This window comes from Nycticebus coucang, chromosome 12 (assembly GCF_027406575.1).
Source record: "Nycticebus coucang isolate mNycCou1 chromosome 12, mNycCou1.pri, whole genome shotgun sequence".
In the NCBI taxonomy this organism is placed as follows: domain Eukaryota; kingdom Metazoa; phylum Chordata; class Mammalia; order Primates; family Lorisidae; genus Nycticebus; species Nycticebus coucang.
This window is the reverse complement of record NC_069791.1, coordinates 17,276,049-17,301,247: the sequence shown is the minus strand read 5'-3', so window position 1 is coordinate 17,301,247 and position 25,199 is coordinate 17,276,049. Positions and strand designations below refer to the sequence as shown.

The 25,199-nt window shown below is 43.3% G+C and overlaps 2 protein-coding genes across 3 annotated transcripts; one reads left to right on the top strand and one right to left on the bottom strand.

Annotated features, from left to right (window-relative positions):
* Positions 1 to 9,114: 9,114 nt before the first annotated feature.
* Positions 9,115 to 25,049, top strand: CCDC65 (coiled-coil domain containing 65). Of its 2 annotated transcripts, XM_053554623.1 has the most exons (8): positions 9,115 to 9,444; positions 10,035 to 10,202; positions 21,151 to 21,320; positions 21,829 to 21,967; positions 23,036 to 23,233; positions 23,421 to 23,639; positions 24,414 to 24,563; positions 24,649 to 25,049. In XM_053554623.1, the coding sequence occupies exons 1-8, from the start codon at positions 9,313 to 9,315 to the stop codon at positions 24,958 to 24,960; spliced, it is 1,488 nt and encodes a 495-aa protein (XP_053410598.1). In that variant the 5' UTR covers positions 9,115 to 9,312; the 3' UTR covers positions 24,961 to 25,049. The 2 variants fall into 2 exon arrangements, with proteins under 2 accessions (XP_053410598.1, XP_053410599.1); XM_053554624.1 differs by lacking the exon at positions 23,421 to 23,639 and having other exon boundaries at positions 9,121 to 9,444.
* LOC128560947 (60S ribosomal protein L26-like 1) lies at positions 13,293 to 14,114 on the bottom strand. Its single transcript, XM_053554625.1, has one exon. It carries the CDS (start codon positions 13,892 to 13,894, stop codon positions 13,457 to 13,459), a length of 438 nt encoding a protein of 145 aa, XP_053410600.1. The 5' UTR covers positions 13,895 to 14,114; the 3' UTR covers positions 13,293 to 13,456.
* Positions 25,050 to 25,199: the final 150 nt, after the last annotated feature.

Here is a 25,199-nt window from a genome sequence, read left to right as displayed (position 1 = left end):
ATGTTGCCCTCAGTACAGTGCTGTGACGTCACAGCTCACAGCAAACTCCAACTCTTAGGCTTAAGCGATTCTCTTGCCTCAGCCTCCCAAGTAGCTGGGACTACAGGCACCCTCCACAATGCCCAGCTATTTTTTGTTGCAGTTGTTTAGTTGGCCCAGACGGGCTCGAACCCGCCACCCTCGGTGCATGTGGCTGGGGCCGTAACCACTGTGCTACCAGCGCCAAGCCTCAGAAGAATTTTCTAAGTGATCCAAAAAGAAGAAACTTCAGGAATATGAATTGTGTGCCTATCAATGTGGTTTGAAAATGATGCCTATCATTCCATAACAAGAAGTTAGTGACAATGCTGAGTACAGTCTTCGGCCCTCAAACATAGTTGATTGCCAGTTATATGAAGAAACATCCTTAAAAAACCAACAGTTAGGCTTGGCGCCTGTAGCTCAAGTGGCTAAGGCACCAGCCACATACACTAGAGCTGGCAAGTTCAAATCCAGCCCAGGCCCATCAAACAACAATGACAACTACAACAGAAAAATAGCCAGGCGTTGTGGCAGGTACCTGTAGTCCCAGCTACTTGGAAGGCTGAGACAGGAGAATCGCTTAAGCTCAGGAGTTGGAGGTTGCTGTGAGCTGTGATGTCACAGCACTCTACCCAGGGCAACAGTGTGAGGCTCTGTCCCAAAAAAAAAAAAAAAAGTTAGGCTTGGTGCCTGTAGCTCAGCAGCTAGGGCACCAGCCACATACACCGGGGCTGGCAGGTTTGAACTCAACTCGGGCCTGCCAAACAACAATGACAACTACAACCCAGAAAAATATATGGCCAGGCATTGTGGTGTGCACCTGTAGTCCCAGCTACTTGGGAAGCTGAGGCAAGAGAATCGCTTAAGCCCGAGTTTGAGGTTGCTGTGAGCTGTGATGCCATGGCACTCTACCAAGGGTGACATAATGAGACTCTGTCTCAAAAACAAAACAAAACACAAAGACCAACAGTTATTTTATTTTATTATTTTTATTTATTTATTTATTATTATTATTTTTTATTAAATCATAGCTGTGTACATTGTTATGATCACTGGGCACCATACACTAGCTTCATAGACCGTTTGACACATTTTCATCACAATGGTTAACATAGTCTTCCTGGTATTATCTCAGTTACTGTGCCAAGACATTTACATTCCACATTTACCAAGTTTCGCATATACCCCTGTAAGATGCACCACAGGTGTAATCCCATCAATCCCCCTCCCTCTACCCACCACCCCCTCTCTCCTCTCCCTTTCCCCCTTCCCCCTATTCTTTGGTTGTAACTAGGTTATAGCTTTCATGTGAAAGCCCCAAATTAGTTTCATAGTAGGGCTGAGTACATTGGGTAGTTTTTCTTCCATTCTTGAGATACTTTACTAAGAAGAATATGTTCCAGCTCCATCCATGTAAACATGAAAGAGGTAAAGTCTCCATCTTTTTTTAAGGCTGCATAATATTCCATGGTGTACATATACCACAATTTATTAATCCATTCGTGCGTCGATGGGCACTTGGGCTTTTTCCATGACTTAGCAATTATGAATAGGGCTGCAATAAACATTCTGGTACAAATATCTTTGTTGTGATGTGATTTTTGGTCTTCTTGGTATATTCCCAGCAGAGGAATTACAGGATAGATCTCTAAGTGTTCTCCATATATCTTTCCAGAAAGAATATATTAATTTGCATTCCCACCAGCAGTGCAGAAGTGTTCCCTTTTCTCCACATCCACGCCAACATCTCTGGTCTTGAGATTTTGTGATATAGGCTAGTCTCACTGGAGTTAGATGATATCTCAAAGTAGTTTTGATTTGCATTTCTCTGATCATTAAAGATGATGAGCATTTTTTCATATGTCTGAAGACCGTGCGCCTGTCTTCTTCAGAGAAGTTTCTCTTCAAATCCCTTGTCCAGCCTGCGATGGGATCCCTTGTTTTTTTCTTGCTTATACGTTTGAGTTCTCTGTGGATTCTGGTTATTATTCTGGAGGTATATTGACCTATTGTATTTGTGAATAGAATTGCAACACCTGCTTTATTCTCAGAAATATGAAAATCTGAAGGAAATTGACCAATACTTGGAAGCACACCACCCTCCAAGACTTAGCCAGAATCAAGTGGAAATGTTGAACAGGCCTATTATCAAGTTCTGAAATAGCATGAACAATACAAAATTTCTCTAAAAAGAAAAGCCCAGGACCAGATGGCTTCACGTCAGAATTCTACCAAACCTTTAAAGAGGAACTAGTACTTATATACTCAACCTTTTCCAAAATATAGAAAAAGATGGAAAACTACCCAACACGAGAACTGGATGTCTACATGTAAAAGACTGAAACTGGACCCACACCTTTCCCCACTCACAAAAATTGATTCAAGATGGATAAAGGACTTAAATTTAAGGCATGAAACAATAAAAATCCTCAAAGAAAGCATAGGAAAAACACTGGAAGATATTGGCCTGGGGGAAGACTTCATGAAGAAGACTGCCATGACAATGGCAACAACAACAAAAATAAACAAATGGGACTTCATTAAACTGAAAAGCTTCTGTACAGCTAAGGACACAATAACCAAAGCAAAGAGACAACCTACACAATGGGAAAGGATATTTGCATATTTTCAATCAGACAAAAGCTTGATAACCAGGATCTATAGAGAACTCAAATTAATCCACATGAAAAAAGCCAACAATCCCTTATATCAATGGGCAAGAGACATGAATAGAACTTTCTCTAAAGACGACAGACGAATGGCTAACAAACACATGAAAAAATGTTCATCATCTCTATATATTAGAGAAATGCAAATCAAAACAACCCTGAGATATCATTTAACCCCAGTGAGAATGGCCCACATCACAAAATCTCAAAACTGCAGATGCTGGCGTGGATGTGGAGAGAAGGGAACACTTTTACACTGCTGGTGGGACTGCAAACTAGTACAACCTTTCTGGAAGGAAGTATGGAGAAACCTCAAAGCACTCAACCTAGACCTCCCATTCGATCCTGCAATCCCATTACTGGGCATCTACCCAGAAGGAAAAAAATCCTTTTATCATAAGGACACTTGTACTAGACTGTTTATTGCAGCTCAATTTACCGTTGCCAAAATGTGGAAACAGCCTAAATGCCCACCAACCCAGGAATGGATTAACAAGCTGTGGTATATGTATACCATGGAATACTATTCAGCCATTAAAAAAAATGGAGACTTTACATCCTTCGTATTAACCTGGATGGAAGTGGAAGACATTATTCTTAGTAAAGCATCACAAAAATGGAGAAGCATGAATCCTATGTACTCAATCTTGATATGAGGACAATTAATGACAATTAAGGTTATGGGGGGGGAAGCAGAAAGAGGGATGGAGGGAGGAGGGTGGGGCCTTAGTGTGTGTCACATTTTATGGGGGCAAGACATGATTGCAAGAGGGACTTTGCCTAACAATTGCAATCAGTGTAACTGGCTTATTGTACCCTCAATGAATCCCCAACAATAAAAAAAAAAAAAGAAAACTACCCAACACATTCTATGAAGCAAACATCACCTTGATCCCCAAACCAGGAAAAGATCCAACCAGAAAAGAAAATTATAGACCAATATCACTAATGAATATTGATGCAAGAATATTCAACAAGATCCAGCAACACATCAAACAAATTATACACCATGACCAAGTGGGTTTTATCCCAGGGTCTCAAGGCTGGTTCAATATACGTAAATCTATAAATATAATTCAGCACATAAACTAATTAAAAAACAAAGACCATACGATTCTCTCAATTGATGCAGAAAAAGCTTTTGATAATATCCAGCATCCCTTCATGATCAGAACACTTAAGAAAATTGGTCTAGAAGGGACATTTCTTAAACTGATAGAGGCCATCTATAGCAAATCCACAGCCAATATCATATTGAATGGAGTTAAATTGAAATCATTTCCACTCAGATCAGGAACCAGGCAAGGTTGCCCATTGTCTCCACTGCTCTTTAACATTGTAATGGAAATTTTAGCCATTGCAATTAGGAAAGAAAAGACGATCAAGGGTATCCACATAGGGTCAGAAGAGATCAAACTTTCACTCTTCGCAGATGACGTGATTGTATATCTGGAAAACCCCAGGGATTCTACTACAAACTCTTAGAAGTGATCAAGGAATACAGAAGCATTTCAGGTTACAAAATCAACACTCATAAATCTGTAGCCTTTATATATACCAACAATAGTCAAGCTGAAAAAACAGTCAAGGACTCTATTCCATTCACAGTAGTGCCAAAGAAGATGAAATATTTAGGAGTTTATCTAACAAAGGATGTGAAAGATCTCTATAAAGAGAACTATGAAACTCTAAGAAAAGAAATAGCTGAAGATGTTAACAAATGGAAAAACATATCATGCTCATGGCTGGGAAGAATCAACATTGTTAAAATGTTCATACTACCCAAAGCAATATACAATTTTAATGCAATCCCTACTAAAGCTCCACTGTCATACTTTAAAGATCTCAAAAAAAGAATACTTCATTTTATATGGAATCAGAAAAAAAACTCGAAATAGCCAAGACATTACTCAGAAATAAAAACAAAGCAGGAGGAATCATGCTACTAGACCTCAGACTATACAATAAAAAATCAATAGTGATCAAAACAGCATGGTACAGGCACAAAAACCGAGAGGTAGATGTATGGAACAGAATAGAGAATCAAGAGATGAACCCAGCTACTTACCATTATTTGATCTTTGACAAGCCAATTAAAAACATTCAGTGGGGAAAAGATTCCCTATTTAACAAATGGTGCTGGGTGAACTGGCTGGTGACCTGTAGAAAACTGAAACTGGACCCACACCTTTCACCATTAACTAAGATAGATTCTGACTGGATTAAAGATTTAAACTTAAGGCATGAAACTATAAAAATACTACAAGAAAGTGCAGGGAAAACTCTTGAAGAAATCGGCCTGGGCAAATATTTTATGAGGAGGACCCCCTAGGCAATTGAAGCAGCATCAAAAATACACTACTGGGACCTGATCAAACTAAAAAGCTTCTGCACAGCCAAGAACACAGTAAGTAAAGCAAGCAAACAGCCCTCAGAATGTCAGAAGATATTTGCAGGTTATATCTCCGACAAAGGTTTAATAACTAGAATCCACAGAGAACTCAAACTTATTAGCAAGAAAAGAACAAGTGATCCCATCACAGGCTGGACAAGGGACTTGAAGAGAAACTTCTCTGAAGAAGACAGGCGCATGGCCTACAGACATATGAAAAAATGCTCATCATCCTTAATCATCAGAGAAATGCAAATCAAAACTACTTTGAGATATCATCTAACTCCAGTAAGATTAGCCCACATCTCAAAATCCCCAAACCAGAGATGCCCACGTCACAAAATCCCCAAACCAGAGATGTTGGGTGGATGTGGAGAAAAGGGAACACTTCTACACTGCTGGTGGGAATGCAAACTAATACGTTCCTTTTGGGAAGATGTTTGGAGAACACTTACAGATCTAAAAATAGACCTGCCATTCGATCCTACAATTCCTCTATTAGGTATATATCCAGAAGACCAAAAATCATATTATAACAAAGATATTTGAACCAGAATGTTTATTGCAGCCTAATTCATAATTGCTAAGTCATGGGAGAAGCCCAAGTGCCCATCGACGCACGAATGGATTAATAAATTGTGGTAGATGTACACCATGGGATATTACGCAGTCTTAAAGAAAGATGGAGACTTTACCTCTTTCCTGTTTACATGGATGGAGCTGGAACATATTCTTCTTAGCAAAGTATCACAAGAATGGAAGAAAAAGTATCCAATGTACTCAGCCCTACTATGAAACTAATTTATAGCTTTCATGTGAAAGCTATAACCCAATTATAGCCTAAGAATATGGGGAAAGGGGAAAGGGAGGGGAGGAGGGAGGATGGGTGGAGGGAGGGTAATTGTGAGACCACACCTATGGTGCATCTTACAAGGGTACATGTGAAACTTACTAAATGTAGAATATAAATGTCTTAACACAATAACTAAGAAAATGCCAGGAAGTCTGTGTTAACCAGTGTGATGAAAATATATCAAATTGTATATAAAACCAGCACATGGTTCCCCAAAATTGCATTAATGTACACAGCTATGATTTAATAAATAAATAAATAAATAAATAAAAGAAAGAAGGAAAGACCATCATTTTCTGCCACTGTGGAAAGGCTAAATAGAAGATGCATTATATAATTCAAAATGAAAAAAACTCAGTAAAGGATTGCATGGTTTTCAGTAGAAGAAAGGAGAAAGGTGGAAGGAGAGAAACCACTTTTGACTGTGAAGCGTGCAAGAGGAAGCCTGGGCTTCATCTTGGAGATTGCTTCAAGGAGTATCACACTCAAAAAAATTATAAGCGAAAACAAACAAAAACATTTTAATTTTTTATGTAACCTAAAATAGATAATAAAATAATCAGGTGAGTTCATATTTATGTTTTTCTCTTTTTTTTTTTTTTTTTGAGACAGAGTCTCACTATGTTGCTCTTGGTAGAGTGCTTTGGCGTCATAGCTCACAGCAACCTCAAACTCTAGGGCTTAAGCAATTCTCTTGCCTCAGCCTCCCAAGTAGCTGGGACTACAGGTGCCCACCACAACGTCCTTTTGTTTGTTTGTTTGTTGTTGTTGTTTAGCAGGCCCAGGCTGGGTTTGAACCCGCCAGCCCTGGTGTATGTGGCCGGCACTGAGCCTATGTTTTTTTCTTTTAAAAGCGTAGGGTAGGCTGGGTGAAGGGACTCATATTTGTGATCCTAGCACTTTGGGAGGCGGAGGCAGGTGGATTGCTCGAGCAATTGCTTGAGTTCAAACCATCTCTACTAAAAACAGATAAACTTCGGGCATTGTGGTGGGTGCCTGTAGTCTCAGCTACTTGGGAGGCTGAGGCAAAAGGATTGTTGGAACCCAGGATTTTGAGTTTTTTGTGGGCTTTGATGATGCCAGGGCACTGTACACAGGGTGACAGAGTGAGACTCTATTTCAAAAAAACCCAAGACTAGGAAAATTACAATCCACCAACCTCTTTCCCACTCAAAATAAATAAGGGAATGGCAGAAAAATTGAATTGGAAAGGGCTAAACAACAGAGATTTATTTCTCACAGTTCTGAAGACTGGGAAGTCTCAGATCAAGGTGCAGGCAGATCTGTCGTCTAGTGAGGGCACTCTTCCTGGTTTGCAAGTGTCTGTTTGTCTCCCCGGAGAGAGAGCAGTCTCTTCCTGGTATCTTCACAATGCCAAGAGAGGTCTAGTTTCTTTCTCATCTTCTAGTGACAGTAACTCCATAATGGGAGCTCTACCTTCATGACATGTCCAAACCTAATTATCTCCTAAAGTAATCACCTCCCTAATACCATCTCATTAGGGATTAGTGTTTTAACAGTAACCTCCTTTCTGTCTTTATGGCTTGGCCTTTCCTGGATATTTCATATAAATGTAACCATTTTAATGCAGTCTCTTGCGTCTGGTTTCTGTCAATGAGCATATGTTTTTGAGGTTCATCCACATCATTGACAGGTACCCATAGTTGTTCCTTTTTACTTCTGAATAGTATTCCATTGGGTAGACACAGCATATTTTGTCTACCCAGTCATATGTCGGTGAACATTTAGGTTATTTCAAATTTTTCCAATTGGGTTATTATGAATGAAATAGCTAAGATCATTCATGTGCAAGTCTTTATTTATTTATTTTTTTGAGACAGAGTCTCAAGCTGTCACCCTGGGTAGAGTGCTGTGGCATCACAGCTCACAGCAACCTCAAACTGTTGGGTTTAAGTGATTCTCTTGCCTCAGACTCCCAAGTAGCTGGGACTACAGGCATCTGCCACAATGCCCAGCTATTTTTTGTTGTTGTTGTTGCAGATGTCATTGTTGTTTTAGCTGGCCCAGGCTGGGTTCAAACCTGCCAACCTCTGTTTATGTGGCTGGTGTCCTACCCACTACGGGCACTGCCCCTGTGCAAGTCTTTGTATGCATACATGTTCTCATTTCTCTCAGGCAGATCCTTCAGAATGAAATTGTTGAATCACATGGTAATTTGTGTTAAACTTTTTTTTTTTTTTTAAAGAGATAGAGTCTCACTTTGTCACCCTCGGTAGAGTACCGTGGCATCACAGCTCACAGCAACCTCCACCTCCTGGGCTTAGGCGATTCATTTGCCTCAGTGTCCCAAGTAGCTGGGACTACAGGCGCCTGCCACAGTGCCCGGCTATTTTTTTGTTGCAATTTGGCTGGGCCGGGTTTGAACCCGCCACCCTCGGTATATGGGGCCCATGTCCTACTCACTGAGCCGCAGGTGCCGCTCTTCTTCCTTTTTTTGAAACAAAGTCTTGTTCTGTCTTCCTGGATAGAGAGTAGTGGTGTCATCACAGCTCACAGAAACCTCCAACTCCTGGCTTCAAGCGATCCTCCTGTCTCAGCTTCCCAAGTAGCTAGGACTACAGGCACTCGCCACAACGCCTGGCTAGTTTTTCTATTTTAGTAGAGACGGGGTCTCACTCTTGCTCAGGCTGGTCTCGAACTCTTGAGCTCAAGTGATCCACCTGCTTCAGCCTCCCAAAGTGCTAGGATTATACGTATGAGCCACCCTATGTTGACCATTTTAAGAAACTGCCACCGCTGGTCGGAAGGTAGTGAGTTATCTCACTTGATTTTTCACAGTCAGTTACAGATTGAACTCCTTGTTCTACTCTTTCCCCTCTTCTCACTACTGCACTTGACTAGTAATAATAATAATCAAGAAACTGCCACACTGTGTTCCAAAGTGGCTGCACATTTAACTTTTTATCAGAAATATATGAGAGTTCCCATTCTCTCCAACATTTGCTATTATATTTTTATATGGTAATTTTATTAAAAACAAGTAAACAATAAGGTTTTTTAAAGTGTACTGAGGAGACCAGGGTTTTTGACAGGTCAAGGACCATATCTCAAAAACTGACCGCGTTCCTCCAGTGGGCAGGGGGCGCTCCAAGACAAGGCCTGTCCTAGCCTCTCGCTGCGCCATTTTAGAGAGTTCTCGTTGCTAGGAGACGAGATACGTCTCCCCCTACCCTGCAGAACTCTGTCTTACCAGTAGCAGTGGCTCTCTCTTGCTTAAGGGCTAAGATATAAGTTCCCACTACAGCTCAGGGGCAATTCCAGAAGCTTCATTTGTAGGGGTGTTTTCCTTCTACCCTCTCTAACGCGAGCGGAGACGGGACGAGGCTCCTTGCCGGGATCCAGTCCCTCGCCCAGCCATGTCTAAGAAAGGAAAAAAGGCCAAGACACCCCTGTCCGATGAGGAGCAGCTGCTTCTTTTTCAGCAGAAGTTGCTGGCAGAGGAGGAGATGGCCAAGAAGAAAGAGAGGCTCCTCAGCCAGTTCTTGAAGGTGATGGCCTTTTGCATTACGCCCTATCCAACCCCACCCACCCCTCCGCTGGTCCTGTAATCTTGGCCCCGTCATTGTAGCAGCTTCATTTTCATTCCGGCCTCCCCCTCCTACGGAAATCCTGAGACCCAGATATACTTAGATTTCAGGCGACATTGTTTGGGAGGCGGGGGAATTCTCTGCAAAGCATGGAGTGGGTGGGTGGTATATAGCCTTTAGCTTGGCATCTCTATTGAGCTCCAGAACTAGGACAGTAGGTCCTGTCAGCTGTCCGACCTGTCCGGAATTATGATATTCTCCCTGGAGATGGGTCATTACAAACAACATCCTGATCTGATGCCCCCACCGTAGTGGAAATTCACTCTTGTCCTTCCTAAAATGCCAGTAGGCTGTTCCCATCTTACTTTGGGCCCTCACAAAACAAGAACTGTAGGAACTCCCTGGTGTCAGCCATCAGGAGCTTTGGTCCCTCAGAAAGACAAAGGATAACATGTCAGCTGGCAAATGATCTTGTTTGTTGTTGTTGTTGTACTGTAGTGTCAGGGATTTTGGCCCCAACCTTCTGGAGGTGAATTTATTCCTTCACATAGGACAAGCTGGCCAAGGAGGAACACAACAGTGCTCTGAACCTTAATAAGATTAACACACAGTGGAGAACTGTCCTTCGAGAAGTCAAGACCAGAGAGCTTCATAAGGACATTGAGATCCTCAGCCAAACATTTGAACGAGTAGTGGACTGCAAGAACAGTGTCATCAAGGTAGGTACTCTTTCCAAGGAAACCCTTAAATATGGTTTTCTTAACCTCTTCTCTTAATAGAATGAGTGTAGTGGATTAATCACTCTTAAAGCCCTCACAAGATGCAGGCTGCGAGAAAGCCAGGCTATTGGTAATAGCAGTTTTCACTGAAATGACAAACAGAATATTGGGCTGTGATTCATCCCTCTCTCTCCCTTAGAGGAGCTACTCTCCTTGGTCATCTACTGCCCCAAAGCAATACTATGGGATAGTGGAGTTGTAAGGCACAGTAAAGGCACATCACCTGCTGACTTGAAGTTAGTCCCACATCTTCGTTTCAATGTCAGAGGGCTCAGTTCCAGAGAAGCCAATGTTATGTGGCTTGCTCAAAGTCACATAACTAGTCAGTGAGAAAACCAGGACTAAAGTATGGGTTTGACTTCTGCCTGACTGCTTCATCTAGCCACATTGGCCTCTTTATTTTTTATTTTATTTTATTCTTTTTTTGAGACAGAACCTCAAGCTGTCACCCTGGGTAGAGTGCCGTGGCATCACAGCTCTTAGTAACCTCTGACTCCTGGGCTCAAGAGATTCTCCTGCCTCCATTCCCAAGTAGCTGGGACTACAGGCACCCACCATAACGCCCGGCTATTTTTTGGTTGCAGCAGTCATTGTTTGGCGCGCCCGGGCTGGATTTGAACCCACCAGCTCAGGTGTATGTGCCTTAGCCGCTTGAGCCACAGGCGCTGAGCCACATTGGCCTCTTTAATTCAACATCAGTGACCCTGGATAAGGTTGGGAAGATGTCCATATAGGTAAAAGCAGTTCTGGATTTCTAAGCAAATTACTCAGAAATCCTATGCACTTTAGGAGGCTCTTGAGTTCTTAATTCTATCTCACATTTTCTTCTCTAGGGGATTTTGCTGTATCCCTCCTTTCATCTGATTTTTTATATCCTACCTCTGTTTACTGACTATTCCTTAGTCTTTTTCATTGTAAACAAAAAAATGCCACAGTAATAGCAAAATATACATTGCTAGCACGGTATGCCCACTCTAGAAAATGCACATCTCTCCCTAGTCCCTGGAGAAAAAATTCACAGACCTTGGGAAGCCTCAAGAGACACATATTAAGAATCCCCAAATTTGCAAAAATTATTATACCTTTTTTTTTTTTGAGACAGAGCCTCAAGCTGTTGCCCTGCGTAGAGTGCTATGGCATCACAGCTCACAGCAACCTCCAACTCTTGGGCTCAAGCAATTCTCCTGCCTCTGCCTCTGCCTCCCAAGTAGCTGGAACTACAGGCACCTGCCACAACCCTCAGCTATTTTTTTTTTTTTTTTTGGTTGCAGCCATCATTGTTGTTTGGCGGGCCCAGGCTGGATTCGAACCTGGATTCAAACCCGCCAGTTCAGATGTACATGGCTGGCGCCTTAGCTGCTTGAGCCACAGGCGCTGAGCCATTTTTCTTTTTTTTGAGATAGAGTCTCACTCAGTTGTACTGGGGTTGAGTGCAGTGGCATCATAGCTCACAGCAACCTCAAACTCTTGGGCTAAAGCGATTCTCTTGCCTCGAGTAGCTAGGACTACAGGTACCTGCCACGACACCAGGCTATTTTTTTTTTTTTTGAGACAGTCTCAAGCTGTTGCCCTAGGTAGAGTGCTGTGGTGTCATAGCTCACAGCAACCTCCAAGTGTTGGGCTCAAGTGATCCTCTTGTCTGTTTTTTCTATTTTTAGTATAGATGGGGTCTCGCTTTTTGCTCAGGCTGGTCTCAAACCAGTGAGCTCATGCAATCCACCCGCCTCAGCCTCCGAGAGTGCTAGGATTACAGGTGTGAGCCACTGCACCCGGCCTATTTTGTTTTTGGTTTTTTTTAGAGACAGAGTCTCACTCTTTCTCAGGCTGGTCTTGAACTCCTGATCTCAGACCGTCCACCTGCCTCAGCCTCCCAGAGTGCTAGGCTTAGAGGCATGAGCTACCTTGCATTATACTTTTAGAAGGACTCACCCCACTAGTTACACCCTACAGCTTTCTAAGTGGCTTTTTCAGACCCTCATTAGGAGTTATTAAACACTTGATGAGAAGAGTAGCAGCAGGGTTCATTCAGGGAAGCTGAGAAGTTGGCCAGGTTTTCCCTTGAGCCAGTTACTTCTTCCTGCCCAACAACTTGCAGTTTATGATTATAGTCCTTGCCTTAGGTAAATCATATGCTGCTAATATTAAGCACATTCAGGGTCCTTCCATTTCACATATGAAATGTGCAAATGTTAGAGATCCTCACTTGCTATCTCCACTTCTTTCCTTCCTATTTATCCTGCATGCCACAACAGCTGATTTCCACCCTTCTCAAGGAAATTGCTCTGGTAAAGGCTACCAGTCCAGAATTGTGGCTACCGTTTATCATTTAATCTTCATCTAACCTGATCTCTGTATGGCACTGACACTCATGCCCGCCATCTTTAAACTCTCCGTTGGCTTCCATGACATTCTGGGATTTTTTCTGCCTCTGGGACATATACATCAAGTACCCCCTGTGAGGGGGGATATATATGTCCAGTACCTCACAGTGGGTACTGGATGTATATGTCTCTCACCATGCCCCGAACCTTAAATCTGGCCATGTCACCCTCTGACCATTTGTCTGGGGCCTAGACAACCTTCCTCATTACCCTGGCTTTCTTTCTTTTTTTTTGAGACAGAGCCTCAAGGTGTTGCCCTAAGTAGAGGGCCATGGCATCACAGCTCACAACAACCTCCAACTCCTGGGCTCAAGCGATTCTCCTGCCTCCGCCTCCCAAGTAGCTGGGACCATAGGCTACCATTTTTTGGTTGCAGCTGTCGTTTGGCGGGCCTGGTCTGGATTTGAAACCGCCAGCTCAGGTGTAAGTGGCTGGCGCCTTAGCCACTTGAGCCACAGGCACCGAGCCTACCCTGGCTTTTTTTTTTTTTTAATCTGGAATTAAGAAATATTTCCAATTTTTATTCATAAAATTTTTTCTTTTCTTTTTTTTTTTTTTTTTGTGATTTTTTGGCAGGGGCTGGGTTTGAACCTGCCACCTCCGGCATATGGGACCGGTGCCCTACTCCTTGAGCCACAGGCGCCGCCCGTATTCATAAAATTTTTAATCAAACTTGCAAGGGTAGATTTATAGAGCCACAGGTCAATAACAAAACAGGAAGGAAATGGAATACTTCAGGTACATTTTTGAAAAGTTCCAAACACACATTAGGCTCAAAACTACAGTTAAACACGGCTACACAAAAGATTATATTCATTCCTGCATTTTCTCAATAAGTTCTTCCTTATATTTGCCTTTCTGTTTTCCAACTTGTCGAGACTTGGCTTTGCGTTCAAGAATTTTTTTCGGATCTTTATCCAGTTTTAGCCTGGTGATAACCACCTTGCTTGGGTGAATGCCCACGTGGACAGTTGTGCCATTAGCCTTCTCACACTGCACCCGCTCAATGTAGATGACATACTTCTTCCTGTACACCTGGACTACCTTGCCAATTTGCTGACCTTTATAGTGTCCTCGAACCACCTGGACTTCATCGTCCTTGCGGATGGGCATGGAGCGCACGTTGTACTTCTGCTGGAGCTCCTTGGATAGCGGAGACGACATGATCTTCCTGCGTACGTGCGAGGGGGCATTAAAATGTTGTTTGCGGTTTTTGCTGCGGTCCGAGGTCACGAAGGGATTGAACTTCATGGTGACCGTCGGAGTCTACGTATTCAGACACGAAGCGCCCCTACCCTGGCTTTCAATACCACTTATATACCGATGACTCTCAAGTCTATAATACCAGCCTGGATTTTTCTGTTGAGTTCCAAGTCCTTGTATTTAAACTTCCTAGATACCTGTTTCTGGCTGATGCACTGTCCCCACAACTCAACTCACAAGCTTCTGCTTCCCCAGATAGTCCAGCATCTTCCACGATGTGGCCATCCTTATACTTTTACTGGGGTGACTGGATTCACCAAATTCACCAAATCACCTAACCCAGAAATCTGGGAAGGAATCATCCTAGGTTTTTCTTCCGTCCCTGCCCCTTCTATCGCTAAGTTTTGTATAAATCTTCTATTTAAATATTTTTTGCAACCACACCCTGCTCTCCTTCCCCATTGTCCTGCTGCAGGTCAACTTTAGTGACCCTGAATAAGGTTGAGGAGATCTCCATAGGTAAAAGCAGTTCTGGATTTCTGGAAAATTCAGCCATCCTATGCTCTTGGGAGGTTCTATCTGGACTATTGTAATAGTTTCCTATTTTCCAGATGATTCTCTGCACAATGACCAGATTATTTTTCTAAAGCAAAAATCTAATTCTGTTACTCCACTGCTTAAATCCTTGGTGGCTCCCCTCATCATAGGAAAAAAAAAATCCAAACTCCATGCTAAGAACATCAAAGTCCTTCATGATCTGGCCCCGACCTATACCTTTCAAACACCCATCCTTGTGTCTTACCTTAGTAGCCTTTGCATATGCTGTTCTATCTGGAATTCTCCTATCTCTTAGTTTTCCTGGCAAACTTTCACTTCTCCTTCAAGATTTGATACAAATGACATGTCTTTGGTAAAGACTTCCCTAGTGCTGTTAGTAAGATGTAGGCACTCAGTCTTTTATAGCCCATTGTCACTTAATAAAGTATCAACCGCATAGAAATGTCCATATTATATTTGATTTTCTGTTTATATAACTCTTTTTTTTTTTTTTTTTTTTGCCGTTGTCCCAGATTTATTAGAATATTACAGCACACAGAAGATAGATTCAAACGGTTCCACGTGGTGTTTTGAAATTCATTCCAACTGTAGGCTGAGTGACCTGGAGGTTGGACAGACTGCCAAAGTCCAAAAGCTTCAGCATTTCCTTAGTGTCAGGATCTACTTCAATGATCTCCTGATCTAGGGCTGAGACCTCAGGGACATAGTTGTCTCTCCTCTCCCTCTCCTCTTCCTGCAGCTTGATGGAGATGCCTCTCACTGGGCCCCTCTGGATCCTTTTCATCAGGTGTGTGACATAGCCGGCTATCTTGTTGCGTAGTTTCTTGCTAGGAATGATGGCGATCTCCTCGCACACGCGCTTGTTCGTGTGAAAGTCGTTGCCCAGACGGGTGTAGTACTTCTCGATGATGACCCGGGCCGCCTTCTTCACGGTTTTGGTGCGAACGCGGCCCATGTTCGCGGGTCCTTGGCTAAAGAGGCTGTTTATATAACTCTTTTCCTATTAGATTATAAGCTTCTCTGGGACCAGTGACATACCTTTTGATCTCTGGAGTTTTTTTTTTTTTTTTTTAAAGGTGTCAGCCTAGCTCACAGCAATCTCAAACTCCTGAGTTCAAGCAATCCTCCTGCTTCAGCCTCCCAAATAGCTGGGACTACACCACAAGGCCAGGCTAATTTTTCTATTTATAGTAGAGACAGGGTCTTGCTCTTGCTCAGGTAGGTCTCAAATTCCTAACCTCAGGAGATCCTCTTGCCTCAGCCTCCCAAAATACTAGGATTACAAGTATGAGCCACTTTGCCAGCCATCCTTTCATCTCTGAATCTTCGGTATACAGCACAGTGCTGGTACATAGCAGAGGTTTGGTCGATACTTGTTGAGTGAGTAAAGTCTTCTGCCATCAGAACCTATTTCATAGGATCTTTTTTTTTTTTTTCATTCTAAACATACAAGATAAAAGCTAGCTCTCTGTAGAGGTCATTGTCCTTAACAGTGGGTGGTCCCAAGGTGCATAGAATCATGTGGCATTCAAGTAAATGCTTTTCTGTTTTACTTCATTTTAATTGGTTTTACTTCTTTGAAGGTAACACATTCACACTGTTCAAAATTCAAAAAATAAAAAAGGTCATATAGGCTCAGCGCCTATAGCTCAACCGCCTAAGGTGCCAGCCACATACACCAGAGCTGGCAGATTCAAGTCTGGCCAGGGCCTGCCAAACAACGACAACTACAACCAAAAAATGGCCAGGCATTGTGACGGGTGCCTGTAGTCCCAGCTACAAGGGAAGCTGAGGCAAGAGAATTGCTTAAGCCCAGGAGCTGGAGGTTGCTGTGAGCTGTGATGCCACAGCACTCTACCCAGGGTGACAGCTTGAGGCTCTGTCTCAAAAAAAACAATAAATAAAAAGTCATATAAAGAAAAGTTTCCTCCCACCCAGTGTTCCTCCCAATAATCCTAGTTTCATGAGTAAACCTTATTTTTACACAAATGATAGTATTACATATTATTCTGCCCCTTGCTTTTTTCACTTAATATATCTTGAGGATTGTTCCACATTTTCCCATAAAGAGTTTCTTATTTTATGTTTTTACAGCTGCATAATATTCTGTATTGTAGTTTAATATGTTATTTTGTCTTCTAGATGTCCTATATTTTAGTTGAGTCTAGATGGTTGGAGATGTTGTATTCTTTTATTAGGTGGCACAAAATGTTTAGTTATCTTTTTATGATGTTTAGAGCTGTTGATCATCCATTAATTCATTGGGGATTAACTGCTGATTTTCTTTTTTTTTTTAATTTCTTTGCAGTTTTGGCTGGGGCTGGGCTTGAACCCACCACCCCCTGTATATGGGGCCGGTGCCCTACTCCTTGAGCCACAGGCACCGCCCAACTGCTGATTTTCTAGTTTCATTCTTTTTTCATTTATTAGCTTCAATATTTCTATAAAGAAATACTTCCCATCGGGTGGCGCCTGTGGCTCAGCGAGTAGGGCGCCGGCCCCATATACCGAGGATGGTGGGTTCAAACCCAGCCCCGGCCAAACTGCAACAAAAAAATAGCCGGGTGTTGTGGCAGGCGCCTATAATCCCAGCTGCTCGGGAGGCTGAGGCAAGAGAATCACATAAGCCCAAGAGCTGGAGGTTGCTGTGAGCCATGTGACGCCACGGCACTCTATCAAGGGCAGTAAAGTGAAACTCTGCCTCTACAAAAAAAAAAAAAAAAAAAGAAATACTTCCCATCATTTGCCATTCAGTTACCCAGAAGGATAGCTTATATAGAAGGCAAGATAAATGCTTGATTCTTTCTTTTCCCTTTATTTTCCAGTTTAAAAAAAAATAAAGAGAGGGCGGCGCCTGTGGCTCAGTGGGTAGGGCGCCGGCCCCATATACTGAGGGTGGTGGGTTTGAACACGGCCCCGGCCAAACTGCCACAAAAAAATAGCCAGGCACTGTGGCAGGCACCTGTAGTCCCAGCTACTTGGGAGGTTGAGCCAAGAGAATTGCCTAAGCCCAGGAGTTGAAGATTGCTGTAAGCTGTGATGCTACAGCACTCTACCGAGGACGATAAAGTAAGACTCTGTCTCTTAAAAAAAATATATATGTGTGTGTGTGTGTGTGTGTGTATAAATAAAGAGGCTGGGCAAGGTGGCTCATACCTGTAATCCTAGCATTTTGGGAAGCTAGTCAGGGGTTCAATATTGGCCTGAGCAAGTGTGAGATCCCCATCTCTATAAAACAGAAAATTAGTCAGGTGTAGTGGCACACATCTATACTCCCAGCTACTAGGGAGGCTGAGGGCAGGAGCCTGTAATGAGTCTGGATGACACCACTGTTTATCCTGGATGACACAGCAAAACCCTGTCTTCGTAAGTATATAAATAAATCAGTGGGGGAAAAAAGAATTGTTTGTCTAGCATCCACCAATGGTAACTGATATTTAAATTATTTATTTATATTTTTTGAGACAGAGGCCCACTCTGTCACCCTGGGTAAAGTGGCATAGCATCATAGCTTACAGCAACCTCAAACTCTTGAGCTCAAGCTATCCTCTTGCCTCAGCCTCCCAAGTAGCTGGGACTACAGAAGCCTGCCACAACGCCCAGCTATTTTTTGGTTGTAGTTGTCATTGTTGTTTGGCGGGCCTGGGCTGGATTCGAACCTGCCAGCTCTGGCATATGTGGCTGGCACCTTAGCCACTTGAGCTACAGGCTCCAAGCCAACAATTTATTCTTATTTCTCCTGGTTCTGTAGGTTGAATGAGCTCAGGGTGGTTTTTCCTTGGGGGTCTCTCAAGCAAGAACAATTTTCAGTCAGACATCAGATGGAGGTGTAGTCATTTAAGGCTTGGCTGGGATGGATGTCCAAGATGGCTGACAGTTGATTCTATCAGCTAGGAGCTCAGCTGGCTATTGACTGGAATGCTTTCACATGGCCCCTCCATGTGTGCTGGGCTTCTCACAACACAGCAGTTGGATTCCTGGAGGGAACATCCCAAGAACAAGCATTCCAAGGGCCAGGAAACAGAAGCTGCCAGGCCAGTCAAGGGCTATGCCTTGAACTGGCATACGGTCACTTCCGCCATTTTCTATTGATTCAAGTAGTCACATGGTCTGACCAAATTCAAGGAGATCAAAGAAAAGACTACCTTTTGATAGAAGAGACTTTTTTTTTTTTCATTTTCTAATTCTCTTGTCTTTATTATTTATTATTTTTTTGTGTGTGTGGTTTTTGGCCAGGGCTGGGTTTGAACCCGCCACCTCCGGCATATGGGACCGGCGCCCTACTCCTTGAGCCACAGGCGCCGCCCAGAAGAGACTAACTGTTTTTTTTTGTTTGTTTTTTTTGTAGAGACAGAGTCTCACTGTACCGCCCTCAGGTAGAGTGCTGTGGCCTCACACGGCTCACAGCAACCTCTAACTCTTGGGCTTACGCAATTCTCTTGCCTCAGCCTCCCGAGCAGCTGGGACTACAGGCGCCCCCCACAACGCCCGACTATTTTTTTGTTGCAGTTTGGCCGGGGCTGGGTTTGAACCCGCCACCCTCGGCATATGGGGCTGGCACCCTACTCACTGAGCCATAGGCGCTGCCCCAGAAGAGACTAACTTTTGATAGACAAAATCAAATTACAGAAAATTGGCCAAGTGTAGTGTGACTCATGCCTGTAATCTTAGTACTCTGGGAAGCTGAAGTGGGAGGATCCCTTGAACTCAAGAGTTCAAGACCAACCCAAGCAATAATGAGACACACCCCCCACCCCGCATTGCTACCAAAAATAGAAAAAAATAGCCCAGCATTGTAGCAGGCACCTGTAGTCCTAGGTGAGGACTGAGATAGGAAGATCACTTGAACTCAGGAGTTTAAGGGTGCTGCAAGCTAGGCTGCCACCGGGGCACTCTTGCCTGGGCAACAGAGTGAAACTCTGTCTCAAAAAAAAAAAAAAACACCAACTTGCAGAGAATTGTAGAATTGTAGGTTGGGAGATATTGCTATGCTCTTCTTTGGAAAATAAAATCTTCCACAGTGAGCAACTTCATGTCAGTTCCTGAGTCCTTCTGACACCACCCTCTTGATCTTAGATAGCTTCTTTGCTATCTTGCATTATAAGATACCCTAGGTTCATCTTATTTTCTGCCTCACACCTCAAATAAGCTATTTCTCCAAGAATCTCTGGTTCATTTTATTAGTAGCTCCACAACTGTAAAGGCTTTCCAGGGATCCTTGATGTCATTCTTGCTTTACATTCAAGAGTGAAGGGAGGCCAGGCATGGTAGCTCATGCCTATAATCCTAGCACTCTGGGAGGCCAATACAGGTGGATTGCCTGAGCTCACAGGTTCAAGACCAGCCTAAGCAAGAGCTAGACCCCGTCTCTAAAAATAGCCAGGCACTCTGGCAGACACATGTGGTTCCAGCTACTGGGGAAGCTGAGGCAAGAGGATCACTTGTGTCCAAGAGGTTGAGGTCACTGTGAGCTTAAAAAAAAAAAAAAAGAAAGAAAAGAGTACAGGGGAATGGGCCAACCCAGTGGCTCACACTTGTAATATTAGCACTCTGGGAGCCCAAGGAGAGAGGATCCCTTAAGCTCAGATGTTTAAGACCAGTCTGAGCAAAGTGAGACTCTGTCTCTACTAAAAGTAGAAAAATTAGCCAGGTTTGGTGGTGGGTGCCTGTAGTTTCAGCTACTCAGGAGGCTGAGGCAGAATGATGGCTTGAGCCCAAATCTGAAGTTGTTATGAGCTAGGCTGAGGCCATGGCACTCTAGTTCAGCTTCTCTGTCTCAAAAAATAAAGAAGGTAATAAACAGAGAAAAATCTATGCTTGTAAAGAATACAAAAGTTAATTTTACCTACTATAAAATGACTGTCTGAAACTTATTTTCTCTCTGAAAACTAAATGTTCTAATGGGCAGCAAAAAAATAAATTAATTAAAAAGAAAATAGGCTCGGCGCCTGTGGCTCAAGCGGCTAAGGCACCAGCCACATACACCTGAGCTGGCAGGTTCGAATCCAGCCCAGGCCCACCAAACAACAATGATGGTTGCAACCAAAAAATAGTCAGGTATTGTGGCGGGCACTTGTGGTCCCAGCTACTTGGGAGGCGGAGGCAGGAGAATTGCTTGAGCCTAGGAGTTGGAGGTTGCTGTGAGCTGTGATGCCACGGCACTCTACCCAGGGCGACAGTTTGAGGCTCTGTCTCAAAAAAATTAATTAATTCATTAATTAAATAGTGGTGGCTTGGTGACTGTAGCTCAGCGGCTAGGGCATCAGCCATATACACCAGAGCTGGCATGTTCAAACCCAGCCTGGGCCTGCCAAACAACAATCACAACTACAACAGAAAAATAGCCAGGAGTTGTGGCGGGCGCTTATAGTCCCAGCTACTTGGGAGAATGAGGCAAAAGAATTGCTTAAGCCCAAGAGTTTGAGGTTGCTGTGAGCTGTGATGCCATGGCACCGAGGGCAACACAGTGAGAATCTGCCTCAAAAATAAAAATAAAATAAAATAAAGAGTGGGTGGATTCTCCCTAGTCACAAATCTCACCCCACCTGCACTCCAGGTGGAATAAAAGCCACTTTGATAGCAAAAATAAAAATAAAAAAGAGCTAGTACTCCTAAAGCCAAAAAACTGGCATTAAGAACCAAGAAAAAATGTCATCATGCTATCCAGCAGGCCAGTTGAATATATATTTTTATTTTCTCATATAGATTCCATTCAGATAGAATGGTAACTCTCTCTTTCTTCCCAGTCTTTAGCTAAAGACCTGTCAGAAGCTGAAGAGCAGTATGCCCATGCCCTGCGCAGCCACTTGCACAATGTTGACCAGCTTTTGGCCCTGCAGAGGTGTCGGCTTAACCTCCTGGAGGAAAATTACAACATGGAGCTGGAGGCCCTAACCAAGGAGTTTGAGACAGAAAGGTATGGGGGCCTAAGAGATGGGGAATTAAATGCAGGGGAGTGCCCACAGTGTTAGTCTGCTACCAATAAGCAAGTGGCGAGTATGTTGGCGCACTCCACCTTAACTATGACATGATCCCCAGCAGAGAAGATCTTGAGTTCCTTTTAAATAAACTCAGGTTTAAGCTTGCAGCCTTAGCTTCTCTTTACCCATGTCAAGCCCCTATCCATATCCCTCACCACCCCCTTTCAACTATCAAAATTCTACTAACAGGAATGTGAGGGAGACTTCCACTGTAACCTTTTGTGCTTTTTGATTTTTGTATGTGAACATATTACCTATTCAAAAGTCAAAATAAAACAGTCTCATTCATTCTTTTTGGACCTAAAAGGAACAGAGTCTCTCTCTCTTTTCTCCTTCAGTACCTATGAGTTGGTACCATTCATATAGTTTTACTGTGTACTACTTTGAGCAGCTATTCTTGGTCCGTATGCTTTATCCCTCAGAGGAGGGTCTTATCTCCTGCAGGAAGACAATTATTGACCAGCATGACAAAGAGATTCACTACCTGCAAGATGTCTTCATGGCCATGGAGCAGAACTATATAGATTCTGAGTATGAAAGCAAGCTGGAGTTCCAGAGCATGTGGGATGATCTCAAAAATAAGGTACAGAGGGAAAGCAGATGGGTAAGAACTAGAAGAGAGGTGAGAAGAATGCTCAAAGCATCTAGAGCTAGAGGCAACCCCTTAAACCAACACAGTCAGTAAAAAAGTCTGTTCCCACTGTAGGTACCCCTATTGCTTTTTGTAATTTTATGAAAATTGGTTGGGAGAGAGGACTATTCTAAAATGTTAAGGGAATGCATTTTAGAGCTAAAAAGGCACCAAGAACATCATCTGGCTTCATCCTGTGATTTGCAGATGAAAAAACTAAGGCCCAAAGACATAAAATAACCTGCCAAAGTCATGCTGATGGTTTGTGGCAGAGCCAGGAGAATCTAGTTTTGGCCCAAAGAGCTTTCCACCATCCTGGAGGTTGCAAACTTAGCCAGCCCACAGATCTAGGTTTGGGTGTGAGGTTCTTTGTTTTTATTTTACCCCAGAGTGTTCATTTATAAAAATTTTGACTAAGTGTCTTTCATTTAAAAATTGGAGCGATGAGTCGGTAAGGTGCCGGCCCTATATACCGAGGGTGGCGGGTTCAAACCCGGCCCCGGCCAAACTGCAACCAAAAAAAAAAAAAACAGCCGGGCATTGTGGCGGGCGCCTGTAGTCCCAGCTACTTGGGAGGCTGAGGCGAGAGAATCGCTTAAGCCCAGGAGTTGGAGGTTGGGAGCCTCACACAGCTCACAGCACTCTACCGAGGGCCATAAAGTGAGACTCTGTCTCTACAAACAAACAAACAAACAAACAAACAAAAATTGGAGCGATGTCACATAAAAATCCAAATTTTCAGCTTCTCTTGAAAAATGTAAAGATGTGCAACACTCATGTGGAGCTGAATGGCTGCCCCTCCCCTTCCAGATGGAGCATTTCCTCTCCAGTTTGCCACAGGCCCCACCCAGCCCACAGCACTTATTTATATCATCTGCGTGGTCTTTGTAAGCATTTTCATTGGCAACCTCTCCACTAACCTATGCTATAAACAGTTGACAAGGGTGAGGTTGCTGATGGAAGTGAAAGGGCACTAACAGGGTAACTCCAAGCATTAACTATTTTGGGGCCACTTCCTAGAATTTAGAAGAGAAGCACTTTCTAAGAATACAATTGGAGAACACAGTGGAAGAACTATGGAAAAAGTTTCAGGATGCACTCAAGAATTACACTGAGGCCACAGAGGATCGAAAGACGGCCTTTGAGACCCTGAAGGTGAAAGACGAGAAGAGCTCCAAAGAGATAGAAGCACAGATGAAAAAAATACAGAGACTACAGGTTAGTGTAGACATCTGGAAGTACTCACTGCTTTCACTGCTCCTTTACCCTGTTTGTCTTCCCCCAGTTTCCACTGGGCCTGACTGGGAAAAGATGATATGCTCTGATTATAGTCCCCAGGAAGCCCTTTTACCTGTCTCTCAAGACCCTCAGCTGGTCAAGTCTTTCCTGTACTTTATTCCTCCAGGATGCCATAGTTATTTTAAAAGGCAAGATCCTTATACACAGCCGTGAGAGTGAAGATCAGAACGAGTATATCCGTAACGACAAGGAATTGATCCTTCTACAACTGCGAAAATTTAAGGCCCAAAGGACTCAGACCCGGGCCATATCCCAGGAGAACTTAGTCAAACTTACCCTGGAAAGTAATGCCACTCTCAAGGCCCTGAGGAAAATTGTTGATAAGGTAACATAGGAGGGAAGGCAGTCAGAACAACGCCAAGGAACTTGGCTTCCTGCAAGGTGCAAGGGACTTGGGAGAGGTAGAAGAGGGCTTCTTTCTGCTTCCTACCTGAGTGGACACTTAAAATACTTTTTTTTTATTCCACATTTCTTCTCTTTCTTATATTTTAAGTGAAATGAATTAAGATATAAGATTCTGGGTGGCGCCTGTGGCTCAAAGGAGTAGGGCACCGGCCCCATATGCCGGAGGTGGCGGGTTCAAACCCAGTCCTAGCCAAAAACTGCAAAAAGAAAATATATATATATACATATAAATAAATAATATTCTAAGGGGCTCCCATAGCTCAGTGGTTAGGAAACCAGCCACATGCTCCAGAGCTGGTGGATTTGAACCCAGCCTGGGCCTGCTAAACAAACTATTGAAAAATAGCCAGGCATTGTAGCGAGTGCCTGTAGTCTCAGCTACTAGGGAGGCTGAGGCAAGAGAATCGCTTGAGCCCAAGAGAAGTTGCTGTGGAACTATGATGCTACAGCATTCTACAGAGGGCAACAAAGTGAGACTGTCTTAATTAAAAAAAAAAAAATTATATATATATATAAATATAATCTAAAATCCTAGCCACAGTGCCTATTACACGGCAAATACTCTGTGTTAGATGTACTTATTACTGTGTCTCCCATGTGGATGAGTAGTTTTCTAGGGTTCAGTCAGAGGAATCAACTCTGCTATTTCTCCCCTCCACCCCTCTTATTAATAGTCTCTTCCTGCTTCCAATAGGGTGAAAAAATTCTTAAACTTGCTGAAATATGCAGGAAATTTGAAACAGAGGAAGAAAAAGTGCTGCCTTTTTATTCATCAGTATTGACTCCTAAGGAGCAGGAGGGGATTGAGAATGACTTAGGAGAGCTTACTGAGGAGCTCGCAAAGGTAAAGGCCAGGGGATGCCGGGGCTTTGGGCAGCATTTGCTAATGGGTCCTGCTGTGCACGTTCTCCCTTTATCTCAACTCCCAGGTAATGGTAGACTATAAAGGGATGGAGAATTTCTGGAAAAGATACAACAAAGTGAAACTGGAGCAATTAAGCCTCCAACACAGACGAGTCCAGCTGTTGGAAATCAACCAGAAGCTGCGGGAGATGCTAAAGCAGTACTTAGATGGCATCTCAGTAAGTGACGAAGTGCTGAGCCAGCTCAATCCACTCTTCATAGTTAACCACCGAAGCAACCTGCCCTTGCCCACGCCTACAGCCCTGCCAGGTGACAAGCAACATCCAACCACTTATAATATCATTGAAGCAGCCCATGTGGTCTCCCATACCCTGTGACCCAAGAAGAAAAATCTCTTTTTAACCCACCAGAGATTTTTTTTTTTGAGACCTCAGGACTTTGCTATTAAAAATTTTCCTGGAGTTTATGAGTTGCTTATATCTTTGTGATATTAGATAAGCAGTTTGCTTTGAGGACACTAGGAATACTTGGCCCCCAGGAATAGAGGTAGTAGCTAAGCAACTACCAGTATGCTTACTGCTCAATGAAGGAATACTCCTTGGAGTTAGGCACCAAG

Coding starts and splice junctions, on each gene's coding strand:
- LOC128560947 (XM_053554625.1), bottom strand. CDS start 13,894: ATGAAGTTCAATCCCTTCGTGACCTCGGACCGCAGCAAAAACCGCAAA.
- CCDC65 (XM_053554623.1), top strand. CDS start 9,313: ATGTCTAAGAAAGGAAAAAAGGCCAAGACACCCCTGTCCGATGAGGAG. Junction 21,321..21,828: donor AAGGAGTTTGAGACAGAAAG/GTATGGGGGCCT, acceptor TATCTCCTGCAG/GAAGACAATTATTGACCAGC. Junction 23,234..23,420: donor AAAAAATACAGAGACTACAG/GTTAGTGTAGAC, acceptor TTATTCCTCCAG/GATGCCATAGTTATTTTAAA.